Below are 15,561 nucleotides of genomic sequence, written 5' to 3'. Positions count from 1 at the left end.
TGGAAAACATTCCGAGAGTTAGAACAGATGGACCACCATACTGGCTAATATTTGTCGTCAAAACACAAGATACTGTGACTATACCATTATGGTCCAAAATATTTTAGATGTGAAAACTGCTTTGACAATATTCGTTGACAAATACCATCCAACAAAACTGACATCTGACTGTGAAAGTTCTTTCAAATCAGACGATATTAAAAACTATCTGCGTTCAAAAAAAACCAATATTTCATTGTCGACCAAAACCATTCTGCTCTTGGTGTCATTGACGGTTGTATAAAAATGTTAAGAGACTTAAACCAACCACAAGGTGGTGAAGCAAATGAAATGTCATATGACGACAAATATAGACACTTCTCCATGGCAAAGATGAGACAAGTTTTAAATATTTACAATAGCCGTAAACAAAAGGTTTGGGAAACCACTCCCCCGAAGAAATGAAAAACAACCCTGACTTAGAGAAAGACTATATATTTAATAATTTAGTCAAAAGAGACAAACAAGAAAGAATGCCGGGCTTCAAACTTCAGAAAGGTGACAAAGTAAAAATAGAAATACCTAAACGCGACCCATATGAAAATACTATTGACTATGACAACAATGGGAACCCGACAGGTACTCACATTCGTGTTCGTAAAAATAGAAGAAAGTATACAAGAGAATATTATGAAGTTTTAGGCAAACATGGCAAAATGTACACACTGCAAGCAGAAGATAAAACTACTATTGTCAGACCTCGTTTCAAACTTGTCAAAGTTCAAGGTGGTATACTTTCAAAGACAGTTCCTAACAAATATAAGACAACTCCTGACGAATATGCTAAAGAAGTTGAAAATGACGACTAAGCAATTCTATACCATGCGTAAACTGTCATGTAAGGTGGCATGTATTCTTTACTTTGTCCCGTTGTTTGTGTATATCCTGAAACGAAATGTGTATGGTTTCCTTCTCCCTCAGTGTTACTCCAGTAACAATCTATAGCAAACTTAACGTTGTCTTTAACATCATATCCTTTACCTTTTGTCAAGCTGTGCCAATCCCAATATCTATGCTTATGCCAACCTGCTTGGGATGTACTTAAATCTATGTAGTGACTGTGCGCAGGTAAATTTTCACCTGAAATCGTTTTACTTCCACCTGTTTCCTTTGAAGAGTTTGCACAATACAAAAACCTGTCGACTATTTGTTCCCATGCACCAACACCAAACATTACTTGAGGACCTCTTGCTTCCATAGATGTATAAATAGAACCTACTGGGTTCATTAAATCAAACATATGAGACATTATAGGATTGTCTCTTTTGAACTTAAAATATAGTGCAACTATTTCAGGTTTCTTCTGGTTTGTGTCAGAATATTTTTTATAATATAATCTTATGTTTTCAGGGTAGGTAAAATCTTGACTATAATATTTATTTCTGTCATCTTCATAATAGTATACTATTCTCGTTTTTTCTATTGCATTATATCTTTTATATCTATAAAAATCTAAATATAATGTTAGCTTTTGTTCATCTACATGTGGTGTTCTGACGTCATCTCCATAGTCATAATAATGTGGTGCCGGAGCTGGGTCAGGCAATGTCATATCTGTCATTTCATAAACTCTTAAATATTTCTTTTGTTCGTCTCCATATAAGTTTAAGTAGCAGTTGTTGTCTAATGGAACTTTAACTTGTGTACCATCATTCTTTTTATAGCTTACATACATTTCATTGTTATTTTTCGGAATGAGTTTATACCGTGTACCATTCCTTAAGGAATGTACAAACTGCCATCTAAAATATTTGTTTTCTTCATTGACAGAAAAGTCACCAACAATAGTTTCAATATTTTTTGTTCCAACTAAACTTTGGTATATTTCATTGACATATGTTTTATCTGCTTTATTTTCAAGGCTAACGTTTAAGTCTGTTATTTCAGAAGATGTATGTGTATGTCCAACGTCACTTTTCCTGTTTAAGGTTTCTTGTAAGTTTGTAATATTTGCAATGGTATGTGTATGTCCAACGTCACTTTTACTGTTTAAGGTTTCTTGTAAGTTTGCAATATTTGCAATGGTATGTGTATGTCCAACGTCACTTTTCCTGTTTAAGGTTTCTTGTAAGTTTGTAATATTTGCAATGGTATGTGTATGTCCAACGTCACTTTTACTGTTTAAGGTTTCTTGTAAGTTTGTAATATCAGATATAGAATGTGTATGAGTCTTTTTAGAATATTCGTTTTCAGCTCTTGTCACTTCACTTGACATTTTATTGTCAACATATGTTTTGTCTGCTAGTTCAGGATGAGTATGTTCTTTTGTTGCATAAGCTTTGTCAGCTCTTTCTTCTTCTTTTGCTATTGCATCGTCTACATATTCTTTGTCAGCTTTGTTGCCAACATCTGCTTTCAAAAGAAGTTCATTTATAGGTTTCTCGTTTAAAGTTCCTTTTGTTGGATTTATACAGACAGTATGGTTCTTATTGTCTTGAAACAGAAACTCATCTGTCATTGGGTTTAATGTCAGTTTTAAGTTTCCTTCTTTCAATGACTCAGATATCTTAGAATAGTTTGAAAAGTTTGTTGTGTTCTTATTTAGAGCTTGTATAATGAGTTGTCGGTTGTGTTGTATTTCTCTCATAGACGCTGTTTCATTTGACATTTTTATTCTAGATAAAATATGCTTTCAATAGAAAAAGAAAATTCAAGAGTTGCTACAACTAAACCATTAGATGAACTTTTTACCAATGTAGGTCAAAAGTTTGAGACAGAGACCGTAAAGCATGAAGGCTATCGTTTTGACTACCCGTTAAGATGGTTAAGAGACCCATCTGTCACAAAAGCTATTGGCTTTCGTAGAATGAAGTTCATTTCAGAAGCCATACATGGTTTCCCATTTACAGTCGGTTTTGAAGTTCGATACTATAACAAAGAAAAACGTACGTATGAGAAATTTGAACAGGGAAAACTTTTACAAGTGAATTTGCTTGTAAACTTAGAAACAACTCTTCAAGCTTTTCAAGAAAAAATAAACGATATCTATCTCGAATATGCAAAACAGTATAACATTGACGAAGGAGAGTACCATCTCGATATTATATATGACAGGAAAAATGCAACTGTTAAAATCAATAGAATAGAAGACCTTGGAGAAAACGTTTATATTTCTACAAAATATAACAACTTGGCATGGTATAGATTTATGAGGATGTTAAATCAGCCTGCAGCATATCCAGTACACCCGAACTTTTATGAAGTCGAAAACCCTAATGGAACATATGAAAATGTTTTCGACCAAGATGCTATTATAGTTCATGCTTCATTTTCTGGTGCACAAAACTCTTTTTTATGCTTGGCAAATGACTTTTACGAAAAACCTACAAAGCTATATGAACCACCAAGTGGAAGTATTTCAGACTTTCAAGTATGGTTTACAACAGATGGAAGAAAGAGAATAATTCCATTATACCATGCGTTTTACTTAGAACTTAGTTTCATATACAACTACTATCGAACGGTAAAAATATAATTTTTTAATACGGTTGAGGTGTTGGATTTGGTTGCCAACTAGACTGTGGTGCAGGTTCAGGCTGTTGTATAACAGGAGCTTGTTCTTCTGGTTCAGGGTCTTTAGGTATAATACCAACGAACTGACCTACTCTTTTACCAATATTTTTGACTCCGTTCCAAATTCCTCTTCCTACGGTTTTTATTCCATTCCATATACCTCTTCCAACTCTTCTGAAGAAGTTTCCAATACTACTGAAGAAACCCATTTTACTATATGTAAAAATCTAATGTCCGCCTAGTCTCTTACGTTTCCTGTTGAGTTCCATAGCATTCTTTAACTGGAGCTCATACATTCTGTTTCTCCTCTGGTAGAAAACATATTCTGGGTCAACTCCTGTGTTCGCGTCATCTGCATAAAGTTGTTTATATCCCACTTCAGGGTTTGTATAAAACTCTTTCCATCTCATATTTGCATACCATGGTGGCAAACCTAACGCAGCGTCATTTGACATGGCAGTTTGCATTTGTACATCTGTTGGCACTTGACCATAGTTTGCCATTGCAGTTTGTATTCTAACTTCATTTGGAATATTCTCTGGGTTTGGTTGTCCAGGTTGCTGTGCATTCGCTAAGTTCTGTGCGTCCATTTAATATTAGATAAAAATATCTCTTAAGAGTACATATGCTGAACATTTGCAGGCATTGGTTCATCTTCATATTCTCTATATCTTTCTGCCACGTCAAAGAAATAAATGACACAATGGAAAAAACCTAAAACAAGTAGTCCTATTTCAAACCACATTTACTTACTAATAAAATTTCTTTATTGTGACACTTTCTCCAGTTTATAGGACCTCTCTCATATTCTATCTTGTCATATCTAAACTCATAGTCATGTATGTCCTCTAACCATCTCATAACGGTTTCCAAACCACTTTTATCGGATGTAAAGTAAAAGCATGGATGGTTATGTAAAACGTCTAAAGTTTCTAAAGAGTCTCTCAAAGTCCAGTCTACTTGGTATTGAAAATCCCATGTGTTATAGAACGGCGGGTCCACTATAAAGAAAACATTTTCCTTGTCTTTATATTTTTCATACAACTCTGTCCAATGACATCTCACAAACTCTATGCCCTCAATATATTTTTCTATGTTCTCTTTGAAAACATTTGTATAGTTAAGATATAAAACTTTTGACATAAGTGTTTCAATGTCATGAACTCTTATAGAACCACTATATAATAGTCTAGCAGATATACTATCCCAGTCTATATATTCTGCTTTTTTCAAAACCTCTCTCACAATATTTTTCTTATCTAATGGTATACGTTCCATCTTACCTATAGGTATCTTTTCTTTTAACGCTTTCAATATATTGTTTGTGTCTGGTATATGTTTGAGACGGTCCATATAGTTGTCGAAGTCATTGCATATAATCTTTGAGTCTGGAAATATTGTATGGCACAGATGGGATATATAGAAACTTCCACCGAACAAATCTACAAATGTTAGACCATTCGGTAGTTTCTTAAGTTCTCTCAATAGAATATCCTTACATCTACTCTTATTTCCAAAGAACGGTAACGGTGGTTTTGTAAAATTCATTTATATATAATAATAAAAATGTTTTTTCCTGAAAAGTGACAGAAAAGTGACAAAACATGAAAACATATATAATTTGTGAAAAGCGACACATTATATAATGTTTTCGACCCAGAAGACTAACAATTTTCCGAATAAAAACTTCATTTATACTAAACATCTTCGGGAAGCCCTCCGAATAAAAACTTCATTTATACTAAACATCTTCAGGGCTAGAGGGCGCAACGCGCCTGGAAGCCCCACTACCTTTTTTTTTTTTTTTTTTTTTTTTTTTTTTATCTTCCATCACTTAAAACTCTCACAGCTTACAATATAAGCTAAAAAGTATATTTTCATAGTAATAAAATTAATTATTAAATTTTTTACTTTTTCCTTTCCAAAACTAGAAAAAAAGGAAGGGAAAAGGGAAAAAGAAGAAAGAAAAGAGAAAAAGAAAAAAAAAGAAGAGAAAAGAAGAAAAAATAATAATGAGCATATTATATAATTGTGGTCATAGGCCGAGTGGCGTGGAAAGGATGTCGCCCTTCGGGCTCCACCCTTTCCACGCCACGAGGCCCGATTTTTGGCCACTTTTTTGATTTTGGCCGCCTGCCAGGAGCTGGCACGCGGCCCGCAAAATTGTGCCAGTTTGTACAACCCTATAAATTTTGTAGTTTACGTGTATCTACTTTCAAATAAATAAGTATATAACAAAGTTGCGAGAATGTTCTTGTTAACTTTTGGTAAAATTAACAGAATAAAGAGATACACATTTTGGAAAAGATAATATATATAAAACGAAAATATATATTTACAATAATACAAGATAAATAATAAAAATTAAAATACCGGGATAACATGAACAGAACCATCAGTTGTGATTGCAATCAGAGACCTTGTACCCCACTGTTCAATATATAGTGAATCTCCAATTTTATCGCAAATCTTCGTCATCTTTTCAGGGAAAGGAGCTTCAAACAAAAACATTTCTTGATTCGAATTCGTGAAAATGATGTGGTCGAATCCGTACCTGTCATTGAAGGAGCAAACGAATGTTGGTAATCTGTTTATTGGGTATTCAGCCACTTTAACTCCATTGCAAGTATAAACAACGATCTTTGCGGCCAAGTTTGTATCATCCAAACCTTCGCAAAAAGCAACAATGAATCCCCAATTTTTAGTAATTACCAAATTTGTGCAAACAAAAGATTCCAAATTCAAAATCTGTGTCACGTGTTTTGATAAAATAGACACTAAATAGATTTCTCCTTCTCTTGTTCCTACAGCGACCATCTGGAAAATTGCAGAAACAGCTAAAGCTTCGATTGTTCCAGCGTTTAGTTGTATCGAGAAAATCATTGATTCGCTGTGTTTGTAGATGGAAATTGTTGAATCTGTTTGTGCAAAAGCCATGTAATTACTAGAGAAATCATAAGCAGTGATATTCGAATGGAAAACAACTTCTCTTTCTGATTCGCTTTCCAAAGAAATCAACTGCACTTTGTCTTTCTTTGTACCAATCATCATGATCTTTAAACTCGTGATTGGAATCAAAACATTGAGTCCTTCTGCGGCATTCGACATCGTCAAAGGAATTTGGAATTGTTTTTCATTGATAAGTCTCGTTGTCGATTTCTCTGGATTGAATCTCAACGTTCTAATGAAACTGTTCTTGTCTAATGTCAATACAGTGATCTCATCCTTGTCTTTCTTGATGACACAAACACCTCTTAAATCTGACGAAAAAGGTGACATAATTGAATGTTTCAAAACTTTTTTGTCGACAACTTTTCGAGAAGGATGGAATGATTTGAACAACTGTGTAGGACAAACACCTCTTGATACATCACTTCCTTCGTATATTACAGGATTGAAGGTGTTCATGTCATCGTTTCTTCCGCTTCCGAAAACTAAATGAATCCATCGATGCAAATTTTCAGAAACTTGGTCGCTTTCGAGGATTTTCCTGTTCAAGTAGACGAACATGAACGCGGAGTTGTTCGCCCACTTAGGAAGCTTCATTCCTTCAACTGATTCTGGTAGGAAATAGTATTCAGGAACAGATTCTTCGTAAAAACCGTAATCGCAGTAAGATTTCTTGAAAATTTCTTGTATCGATTTCGGTTTCTCTTCTTTGTACAATGATCTGAAAGGTTCGATACTTGAGAGCATTTCAAGAGTTCTTTGTGGCGTTGAAATGAAATTATCATACAAATATTTCATTTCTTTTGCAACTTTCGCCAAAATTTTTAATCTGTTTGGATTCATTGATCCGATTGGTTTCGAAAGATCTCTGAAGAATTTCGACTTGACATTAGACAAATCACTTGAGAATTCCAAATCTCCATCATCGTAATTAGTTAATAACCATGGGAATATTGGGTATTGGCTCAAACTATTAAAAGATCTTCCTGCAAAAACATTCAAAGCAATCAAATACTCGAAATTACTTATTCTTCCTGTTACCCATAATTTCGTGTAATTTGTTGACGCGAAATACTCCGGAGTTCCTGTTTTCTGAATAGGGAATCTCAATGTATTGATATTCAATGAACTTAATGTCACCAAAAATTCAAAAGCTGTCAGTTTTCCTTTCAATTTTAAGAGGACATTTGTTCCGTTATTTAAATTGATTTCTAAAGAAGAATAATCTTTTCCTGTTGGTTTTAGTAAGACGCTTTCTATCTTCTTCAGTTTGATGACTTTAGTATTCGAATCCAATCTCCTGTCAATGATAATTGAATTTGTAGTTATCGAAACAGTTACAGGAATCGAACTAGAAATGTTTATGTCTTCTGCTGTGGTTGTTTCGAATGTAAAGTCCTGTTTGTTGTTGTCGTTTTCTGTCTTCTCTTCGTAGTTGTCTTCCATTTCATCATTTCTATCCAAGAAAACTGATTTCGTCCTCAATTTTACAGTGTCAGACGATAAATAAACTTTTTTGACTTTCATTGGAACGAAGAAAGAACAAATCACAGGAATTCTCTTCTTAACTATTTCATCTGTTCCGTATTTGACAGCATTATGCCATGGATATCCTTCGATTGTCTGTCTAGACCAGAATTTTCTCCATGTCTGACGGTTACGGTTTGACAAAACCGATTTATCCATCAACAATTTTTGTGTCAAACTGACTTGTTCATTGAAAATTGGTTCTTGTGTGTATTGTTGAGTTTTCAGGGATTTTTCAGTGAACAAACTGAGAAAATCCATGTAACTCTTGAAGTAATTCACACATAAATCATCTCTTGCAACATTCGACAAAGCGAAATCAGAAATTTTCAGCATTTCTGAGTAAGGCAATTTTCCGATTTCGATGATTTTATTGTTAGTTTTTGTTGCCAAAGCGTTGTAAACGCAATGATCAGGTAACAATTCTCTTGTCAACATTGGAGAGTTTTCCATGAATTCCTTTCCTTTTTCACAACCATTTCTAAGTAAATAAGAACAGATCAATATCAAAGTACTCACATGTTTCTTAAGAGGACAGAAAGAGAAAATGTCCAATGCCAAACTGGCCAATTCCATTTCAGTCCAATTTCCGTTTTTATCTGTCATAAGTCCGAATCTTCTTATCATCACGGAATTTGTTAGTTTGTTACGTATTCTAACTGATATTGTCTCTTCGCACATGTCTTCAGTTAATTCGCTCATCAAAACTTTATATGGAGTGTTGAATGAAGAATTTTGTTTTCCGCCGGAAATTCGAATAAAATTCTTACATGTTGTGAATAAAACAACAGGAGTAATGGCGTTGATCTTCTTAGGTGGTGGGTTTTTAATTGTAACACTTGAGTTCATTAATTTCTCTTTAATTAATCGAGAAATTGACAAAAATTCTGAAGAACCGTCAGTTTTTTGTTGTTTTTCAGAATTTTCATTTTCTGAACTTTCTGTATTTGTTTGTTCAGTTTTTTCTTCTTCTTCAGCTTGTTCCAATTGTTCCAGAGACATTTCAACAGATTCCAACAGATCACTACCGAATCCATTAGTCAATGAATCGAATTTCGTGTTGTATGTTTCAGTACAATCTTCTGACAGAGTTTTATAAGTATTTGATATATAATTGCATGGTTTTGTGAACAAAAATGTTCTTATTATATGTAAGAAAGCATCAGTTTCGCCAACACTTCTTGTTAAAGGCGAATCTTTGAATCTTTGACTGATTTCTTTTATGTAATTCCTGCAAATATCCAGAGAATTAAACATAAAAGCGTTTGCAATCAGTTCTAACATATAATATACTTTTGTCCACACTTTTGGACCACAATTAATCAAAAATGTTTGGATTTTTGATTTCGTCTTTTCTGAATAAACAATCATCGAATAAACAGAGAACAAAGGTGAATAAGAAGAGCTAAACAACTCAGAAGATGGTTGTATCTCATCATATACTTTTGTACAGTATTCTTCTTTATATGAACTGACATATGCTAAAAGTGGAAAATAAATTTTGTCACTTTTACAAATTTGAACGAGTCTGTTCAGAAAATCAGGGTTGATTAAAATATTTGGTAACTGAGTTATGATGTATTCCAACTGTTCTTCCATGATGAAAGCAATAACAGTCTTTGAAACACTTCTTATAGTGAACAACATTTGAATGATTATGTCCATATCCAAAGTAGCAATCAAATTAACAATCAAAATCAAATGTGAATAATCAATTTCATTACTAGAAATAACAACATCGGAAAGGAAATCAAGTAACTCAATGACTTGTTGCTTCTCGCCATTAGTTATTATTTGATTTACAATTAAATTGACATCTTCTGTTTTAAGTTTTTTCTTCAAACTTAAACATGTTGTGAATAAATTTCTTCTGACTATTTTTGTGTCGTAATTTGGTTTCTTCACTTTTCCTATTGGTGCAATGATTCCACCTTCTATCGGTTCGTAATACAAATAACTTCTCATCAGCAGAAGAATTTTGGATATTGGCATGATATTGTCACAGATCTCTGGATAGGCAGGATACAAAACATGGCCCCAATGATATGTGATCTTCTCAAAATCATTACTCGAAATCCATAAGTTGAAATTCAATAAAACCGTTTTGAAAAGATTTTCACATGAAAAATTATTCAAAACTTTGTAAAAATCGGTGTATAATTCATATGTTCTGTGTTCTGGAGATGCTGATTCTAATAAATGAACAATGATGTTGAAGCCCTCGTTCTGCATGAACTCTATTTGTGGTTTCCTGCAAATGGAGACTAATCTTCTTAATAATCTTGTGTATTTCACCGCACCATCTTGGAGTAGTTGGCCATTACGGTAGGGAAGATCGAGTTCACCGTACATTGGTATTAGTACTGATATTCCGAGTCGATTTGAAAGAATATTCAGAAAAGTCAAAGATGTGCGGTTTAATGGAGGTTCGTAGTTCATTCTGAACTTGTTTTCGGGATGCTGCCTGAAAATGATCTTATCTGACTCTTTCGTTGGCTTCGTCCAGAGAATTAAATCGTCAAATCTTTCTGGAATGGAATTGACGTAGAACTCGAAGATTTGAGCGCGTTTTATTGGAGTAAGCTCATTGAAGATACCGAATGGGCCAATTAAACCGGCTTTTTCTGGATTATCGTCATTTGAAATTTGGAGCAAAGCCTTTTCGGGTTTAATTGCGGGCAATGGGAATGTTGGTCGACAACATTCTTCGTGGGATAGGTAAAGAAAGACATAAAGCTGATTTGTGAAATTTGTAGAAATTGTCGCAGAAAGAGGGAACCAGCGATTGACAGGACAGATGATTGTAGATGGTCCTGTCCATAATTTGCCATCCGATATCATTGTGGCCCTTAAAAGTCCATCAAAAACTTCAATATTGATATTTGTTCCAATTTCATCGGCAAACGTTGCGAGGATTATTTTCTTATCAACAGAATTTATATAGAACCAACCGAAAAATGAAGAACTCGTAAGAATTTCACTCGATAAGTTATGAATTTGAACAACATTCGTGTTAGAAATAGGAAATCCGACTTCTGGTATCTTTCCTGCATCAATTATTAGCTTTGTAATGAAATCAAAAGCTAATTCTTGATGAGTCAGACGATATTTCTCTTCTATTGGCCAGAGAAGGCTGATGAAGCGATTGACAACTGTTCCACTGCATACTTCAGTTGAAATTGTCTTCAAAACATCGAAAGCTTGCTTTGCAATACTTTCTGATTCGCTGTTCTTTATGATATCGATAATTTCAATATCTGTTGTTGCCTTATGCAATGTATGGATATTGTCTATCGAATATTCAGCAAGTTTTCTGAGAAATTCTAAAATTGATATGAAAATTTTAGAATTTTCAAAAACATTGAGAATCAGATTGATTGCTTTTGGCTTAACAATCAAAAATGTAGGTTCTATCTTTCTAAATTGAGAGCAAGCTGAAATTTCAATTAATTTTTGGAAAATTGCTAGAGGAGGATCTTTTCCATAGATTTTTCTTATTCCAAGTTTGACCTTCATCAAGTCACTTCTTGAATAATCAACGTGATTTGAAACAGTGACCAACAAAGTTAATAATTCAAAAATATAATCTTGAGAAACCTGTAAATTGCTCAAATCAGATGTCTTTTCAATCATCCTTATGATACTCTTCTCGAAATACTTGATAAAAGTCGTTTTCTGCTTCAAAACAGAGTTCAATAATTTTATGTAATGAATAGCTATCAAAACTTCTTTTGTTTTCTTAAATTGGCCTTGTAAAACGATAGAAATGTTCGATTTTATGACCTCGAACAAATCATTCGGTTTAATAGTGGAAGGCCTGAGGATATAAGCTGTGATATGCTGTGTGATGAAGCTTGACATGTTCAAGTCATACGTATAAGAGAAAAGCTCGTTCAAAAAAGAACTATTTTCCATTAAATAGTCTGCGAAGTAAGTTACATGGAGTAATCTACTCAGAAGATAGATGAGTGATACACGGACATACTGCATTGCCTCTTCATTGACTTGGTTGATGGGAGTTGATCTGGATTTTTGTAATAATTGGCAAAAATACTCAGCTGTAATGAAATTGTAGTTAAACATGTAATCGGGGAGTCTTGCAATCCTCATGATGACCTCAGAAAACAAATATGGGAACTGGAACATGTAATCCAAAATCATTTTCACGACTTCGAAGTTGCTGGAGATAAACATTGATATGACCTCTTGTCTCATAGCACTTATAGCATTAAAATGAGGGAAATGGTCGTAAAAAGTGATTCTTGGATCAAATAAAGGAGATGTCAACAAACTTCCAAGTTTTGGAACGAAAAGCTTACGAGATCTCGCTTGTGTAAGCTTTATTGTATATATGTATGCTGCTGCCAGGTCCAAAAACCTTGGAGATGATAGTTGTTCCTTGATATGGAAAATTATTGATTCTCCAAAACTGACAGGGAACGTTGTATCAGCTGTAAGTAGTTCAGAAACACCGTTACAAAACGAAACAACATCCTTATCCATGAACTCATCAATGGTATTGTCAGAAATTGACTTTGGCATGTAAGAAATGTCCGGCATACCATGGAAGAATGTTTCAATGGTCGAATTTGTAGGTGATTCGATGGCTTGTAACTTGAAAGGAATAAGATTCGATGTATCATTGATAGGAATCAAATTTGGCTTCGAAAAAATAAGTTCTTTTATGACGTAAGGTAATGAAACTATATATGGGAAGCACGAATCTTTGCCAGTTAATTCAACAATAATTGATAAAATATGAAGAATTGGTATTGAAGGCTTTATTTTAGGATCGCATATTAATCTCACGAATCCTTCAATATCATCTTTTGTAAATCGTGACTTGCAATTCGTAAAAATGAACTCGGCATGATTAATAAAAGTTTCGAACATGGTTTTACTATCTAGAACTTTTTGAGCAACAGGAGTTAAGAGAGCGAATGCTGATTTAGGTAGATCTTGATTCGTAATCAAAAAGCTTCTGAGGTTTTGAATGTATTGTGAAGTATCTGGGGATTGTATAATATTGCCTGAAAAATTGTAAAATGAACTAAAAGCTGACGCTGCTAAGTGTCGTAATTCGAGTGATATTATTGTATTTGGCGATGATACAACTAACTTTAAAAGTTCAAAAACTAAAGAAATATGTTCTGCATTTGATTCGGAAATAACAAGTGCGATGTATGTATTTAGGATAAGAATTGCTGTGTATTTTGGTACATTAGTTGAGAGAATACCAAAACTAGCAAGAATAAAGGTAGATAAAGAGAAATCAAATGGATAATTCCATGAAACATTCTCGAATGCTTGAATGATATTTGGGTTTTTCTCTAATCTACTCGTTATTTCATGTATAATATCAGGATTTAAAATTGGGAAGGTATTTGGTGGATTTAATTCTTTTATTTGGGGAGGAATCATCGTTACCTCATCCCCAAGCTCGAATGAGAAACTCAATATCTCATTAAAAAGTCTGGGGATTGGTAAAAATTCATTCATTGAATTATTGAATTTTTGAGAGATTTTATGTAAACTTCACAAACCTAATCTTACATTTTTGATCGATTGAAATTGAATCAGAGGTTGGCAGGCAAACCCAAATTTTAGCTAAAAGTGACAGGAAAAAAAAACGTTTAGTATTAAAAAAAAGACCGATGAGCTCATCGTTCGAAATATAGAGGGAACTGAGGATGCGCAACCATTCTCAGGGAATATTGGATGCTATTCCCGTTCCCTCTGTATGGAAAATTGAGGTTTTCAAAGGGAGTTAAAATAGTATCAAATTTATACTAATTTACTTCAAAATACAAAAGTATTTGACAGCTAAAATTAGTTACTTTAGCAAGCCTATCAATACCCTTTTACGATTATTGCTACTTTTTCGAAATAAAAGTAAAAACAAATTTATACTAATTTACTTCAAAATACAAAAGTATTTGACAGCTAAAATTAGTTACTTTAGCAAGCCTATCAATACCCTTTTACGATTATTGCTACTTTTTCGAAATAAAATAAATTTATTATCAAAAAACTTTTTTTCTTAGTAAAAATAAAAATGTTATTTTATATCAAGTTTTTATTCATAAATTTTTATAATGTTGTATAAATTTGAAGGTGGAAATCTGTAATAATTTTATCTTGAAAAGACTTGGCATTCTCAACAATGAATTGAGGGGTATTGCATCCAAATTCTGTAATTTGCGTGAGAATACTAAGCTTGATTTCCATTGGGATACTTAATTTCGAAAAATACTGGGTCATTCGTTTTTGAACCTTTGCTGCCTTGACAACTTTATCAAGTAGGTCATCTAAACCCAATTGAAGCGTATTTAAGTTTGCTGATGAGTTAACTATTAACGATTTAATTTTATCAGTGAGCATTATACATTTTTCTGTATCCAGTCTGATTGTAGACTTTTTTGGCTTTTTTTCAGATGGCAACGGATTTGGAATTTTGTCTCTGAGCCTTATATCTTGAGAAATTCTGTAATAAAATGAAGGAACGATAAAATCGATTAATTTCATCACAAATCGATCAAATCTCATGAAAATTGTTCCGCCAAAGTAGTAATATTTAATTTTTTTGTTAATCGATTCTGAAATGTTATTTGTGAGAGCTAAATTTTCATCTCTTTCAGCGGCTGTCCATCTTTCTTGGTTTGATATCCATTGATTTTGTATGTATTTTGAAAATTCTGGGAATTTTTCGGCTATTTCCAGAATTTTTTTGAACGTTGGTTCAATCCATTCTTTCTTGCCATTTCTGCCGTATGCAAGATAGTTCATTTTTGTATCTAATATCAATTTGTCTGAACTCTCAAATGCATAATCTTTCAAATTTTTTCTGAACGCCCTCATTACATGAACTGCACACCAATGAAGGATAACTTCTGGAAAAGAGTTGATAATCGCATTTTCGATTTCTTGTGCACAATCTGACATAAAATATTTTGGTTTTACTTTTGCCCAGTTAAAAAATGCCTTGAGACAGAATGCAATATTTTCTGAAGTGTTTGGATAAACGACAAATTGAAAAATTGGGAATGCATGTGTATTTGGAAATTTGGCTGATATCATGTAAAACAACATTTTAAATTCAAGTAATGAATGGGTTGCATCAATAAAATGCTCTTTCACAATTTTGATTATGTCCAGAAATTTGAAAGAAGCATAATAAAAGATTAATTTCTTTGGTTTGTTGTAATTATCGACATCGAAATAAATTAAATCTTTTGGTGACTCTTGTTCTTTGATACCCTTAAATAATTGAGTTGACTTGAATTGATTATCATCGTACTTTTGAATACCTTTGATCTTTTTATTTCCTTTTTCCTGAATTGTTTTCATTTGATCTGAAGATGCATTCAAAAAAGATGGCCTGTTAAGTGGATCATCCAGATCAAGTTTTTTGTCGCATTCAATTTGAGCCATTTTCGGATCACCCCCCTGTTTTAAGTACCCGACGATAGCATTGTGATAATGTGTGGTATTTCTTTGTCTCATCTTTGATTTGATTGTGATTATGTGTTCCAT

General features: G+C 33.3%; 6 protein-coding genes across 6 annotated transcripts, besides 2 other annotated features; 1 reads left to right on the top strand and 5 right to left on the bottom strand.

The window, feature by feature from the left end:
* Positions 1-5,374: part of a mobile genetic element that runs on past the window's edge.
* TVAGG3_0425680 (phage tail repeat-like family) lies at positions 1,332-2,497 on the bottom strand (the record flags this gene model as incomplete). Its single annotated transcript, XM_051233573.1, has 1 exon — positions 1,332-2,497. A coding segment is annotated over one exon (1,166 nt), but the record flags the coding sequence as incomplete, so codon positions are not given.
* Positions 2,666-3,295, top strand: TVAGG3_0425670 (uncharacterized protein; the record flags this gene model as incomplete). The annotated part of the gene is made up of 1 exon (XM_051233572.1): positions 2,666-3,295. A coding segment is annotated over one exon (630 nt), but the record flags the coding sequence as incomplete, so codon positions are not given.
* On the bottom strand, positions 3,519-3,761 carry TVAGG3_0425660 (serine threonine-protein phosphatase family; the record flags this gene model as incomplete). Its single annotated transcript, XM_001302470.1, has 1 exon — positions 3,519-3,761. The coding sequence occupies one exon, from the start codon at positions 3,759-3,761 to the stop codon at positions 3,519-3,521; it is 243 nt and encodes an 80-aa protein (XP_001302471.1).
* Positions 3,780-4,142, bottom strand: TVAGG3_0425650 (uncharacterized protein; the record flags this gene model as incomplete). The annotated part of the gene is made up of 1 exon (XM_001302469.1): positions 3,780-4,142. One exon carries the CDS (start codon positions 4,140-4,142, stop codon positions 3,780-3,782), a length of 363 nt encoding a protein of 120 aa, XP_001302470.1.
* A 542-nt stretch (positions 5,375-5,916) lies between the features above and the next one.
* On the bottom strand, positions 5,917-6,660 carry TVAGG3_0425630 (platelet formation protein family; the record flags this gene model as incomplete). The annotated part of the gene is made up of 1 exon (XM_051233571.1): positions 5,917-6,660. The coding sequence occupies one exon, from the start codon at positions 6,658-6,660 to the stop codon at positions 5,917-5,919; it is 744 nt and encodes a 247-aa protein (XP_051103301.1).
* A 6,957-nt stretch (positions 6,661-13,617) lies between these two features.
* Positions 13,618-15,561: part of a mobile genetic element that runs on past the window's edge.
* On the bottom strand, positions 14,119-15,561 carry TVAGG3_0425620 (MULE transposase domain-containing protein; the record flags this gene model as incomplete). The annotated part of the gene is made up of 1 exon (XM_001302467.2): positions 14,119-15,561. The coding sequence occupies one exon, from the start codon at positions 15,559-15,561 to the stop codon at positions 14,119-14,121; it is 1,443 nt and encodes a 480-aa protein (XP_001302468.1).

Source organism: Trichomonas vaginalis, chromosome V (genome assembly GCF_026262505.1).
Source record: "Trichomonas vaginalis G3 chromosome V, whole genome shotgun sequence".
In the NCBI taxonomy this organism is placed as follows: domain Eukaryota; phylum Parabasalia; order Trichomonadida; family Trichomonadidae; genus Trichomonas; species Trichomonas vaginalis.
Note: the sequence above shows the minus strand (reverse complement) of the source record. Positions and strands in the feature narration are given on the sequence as shown.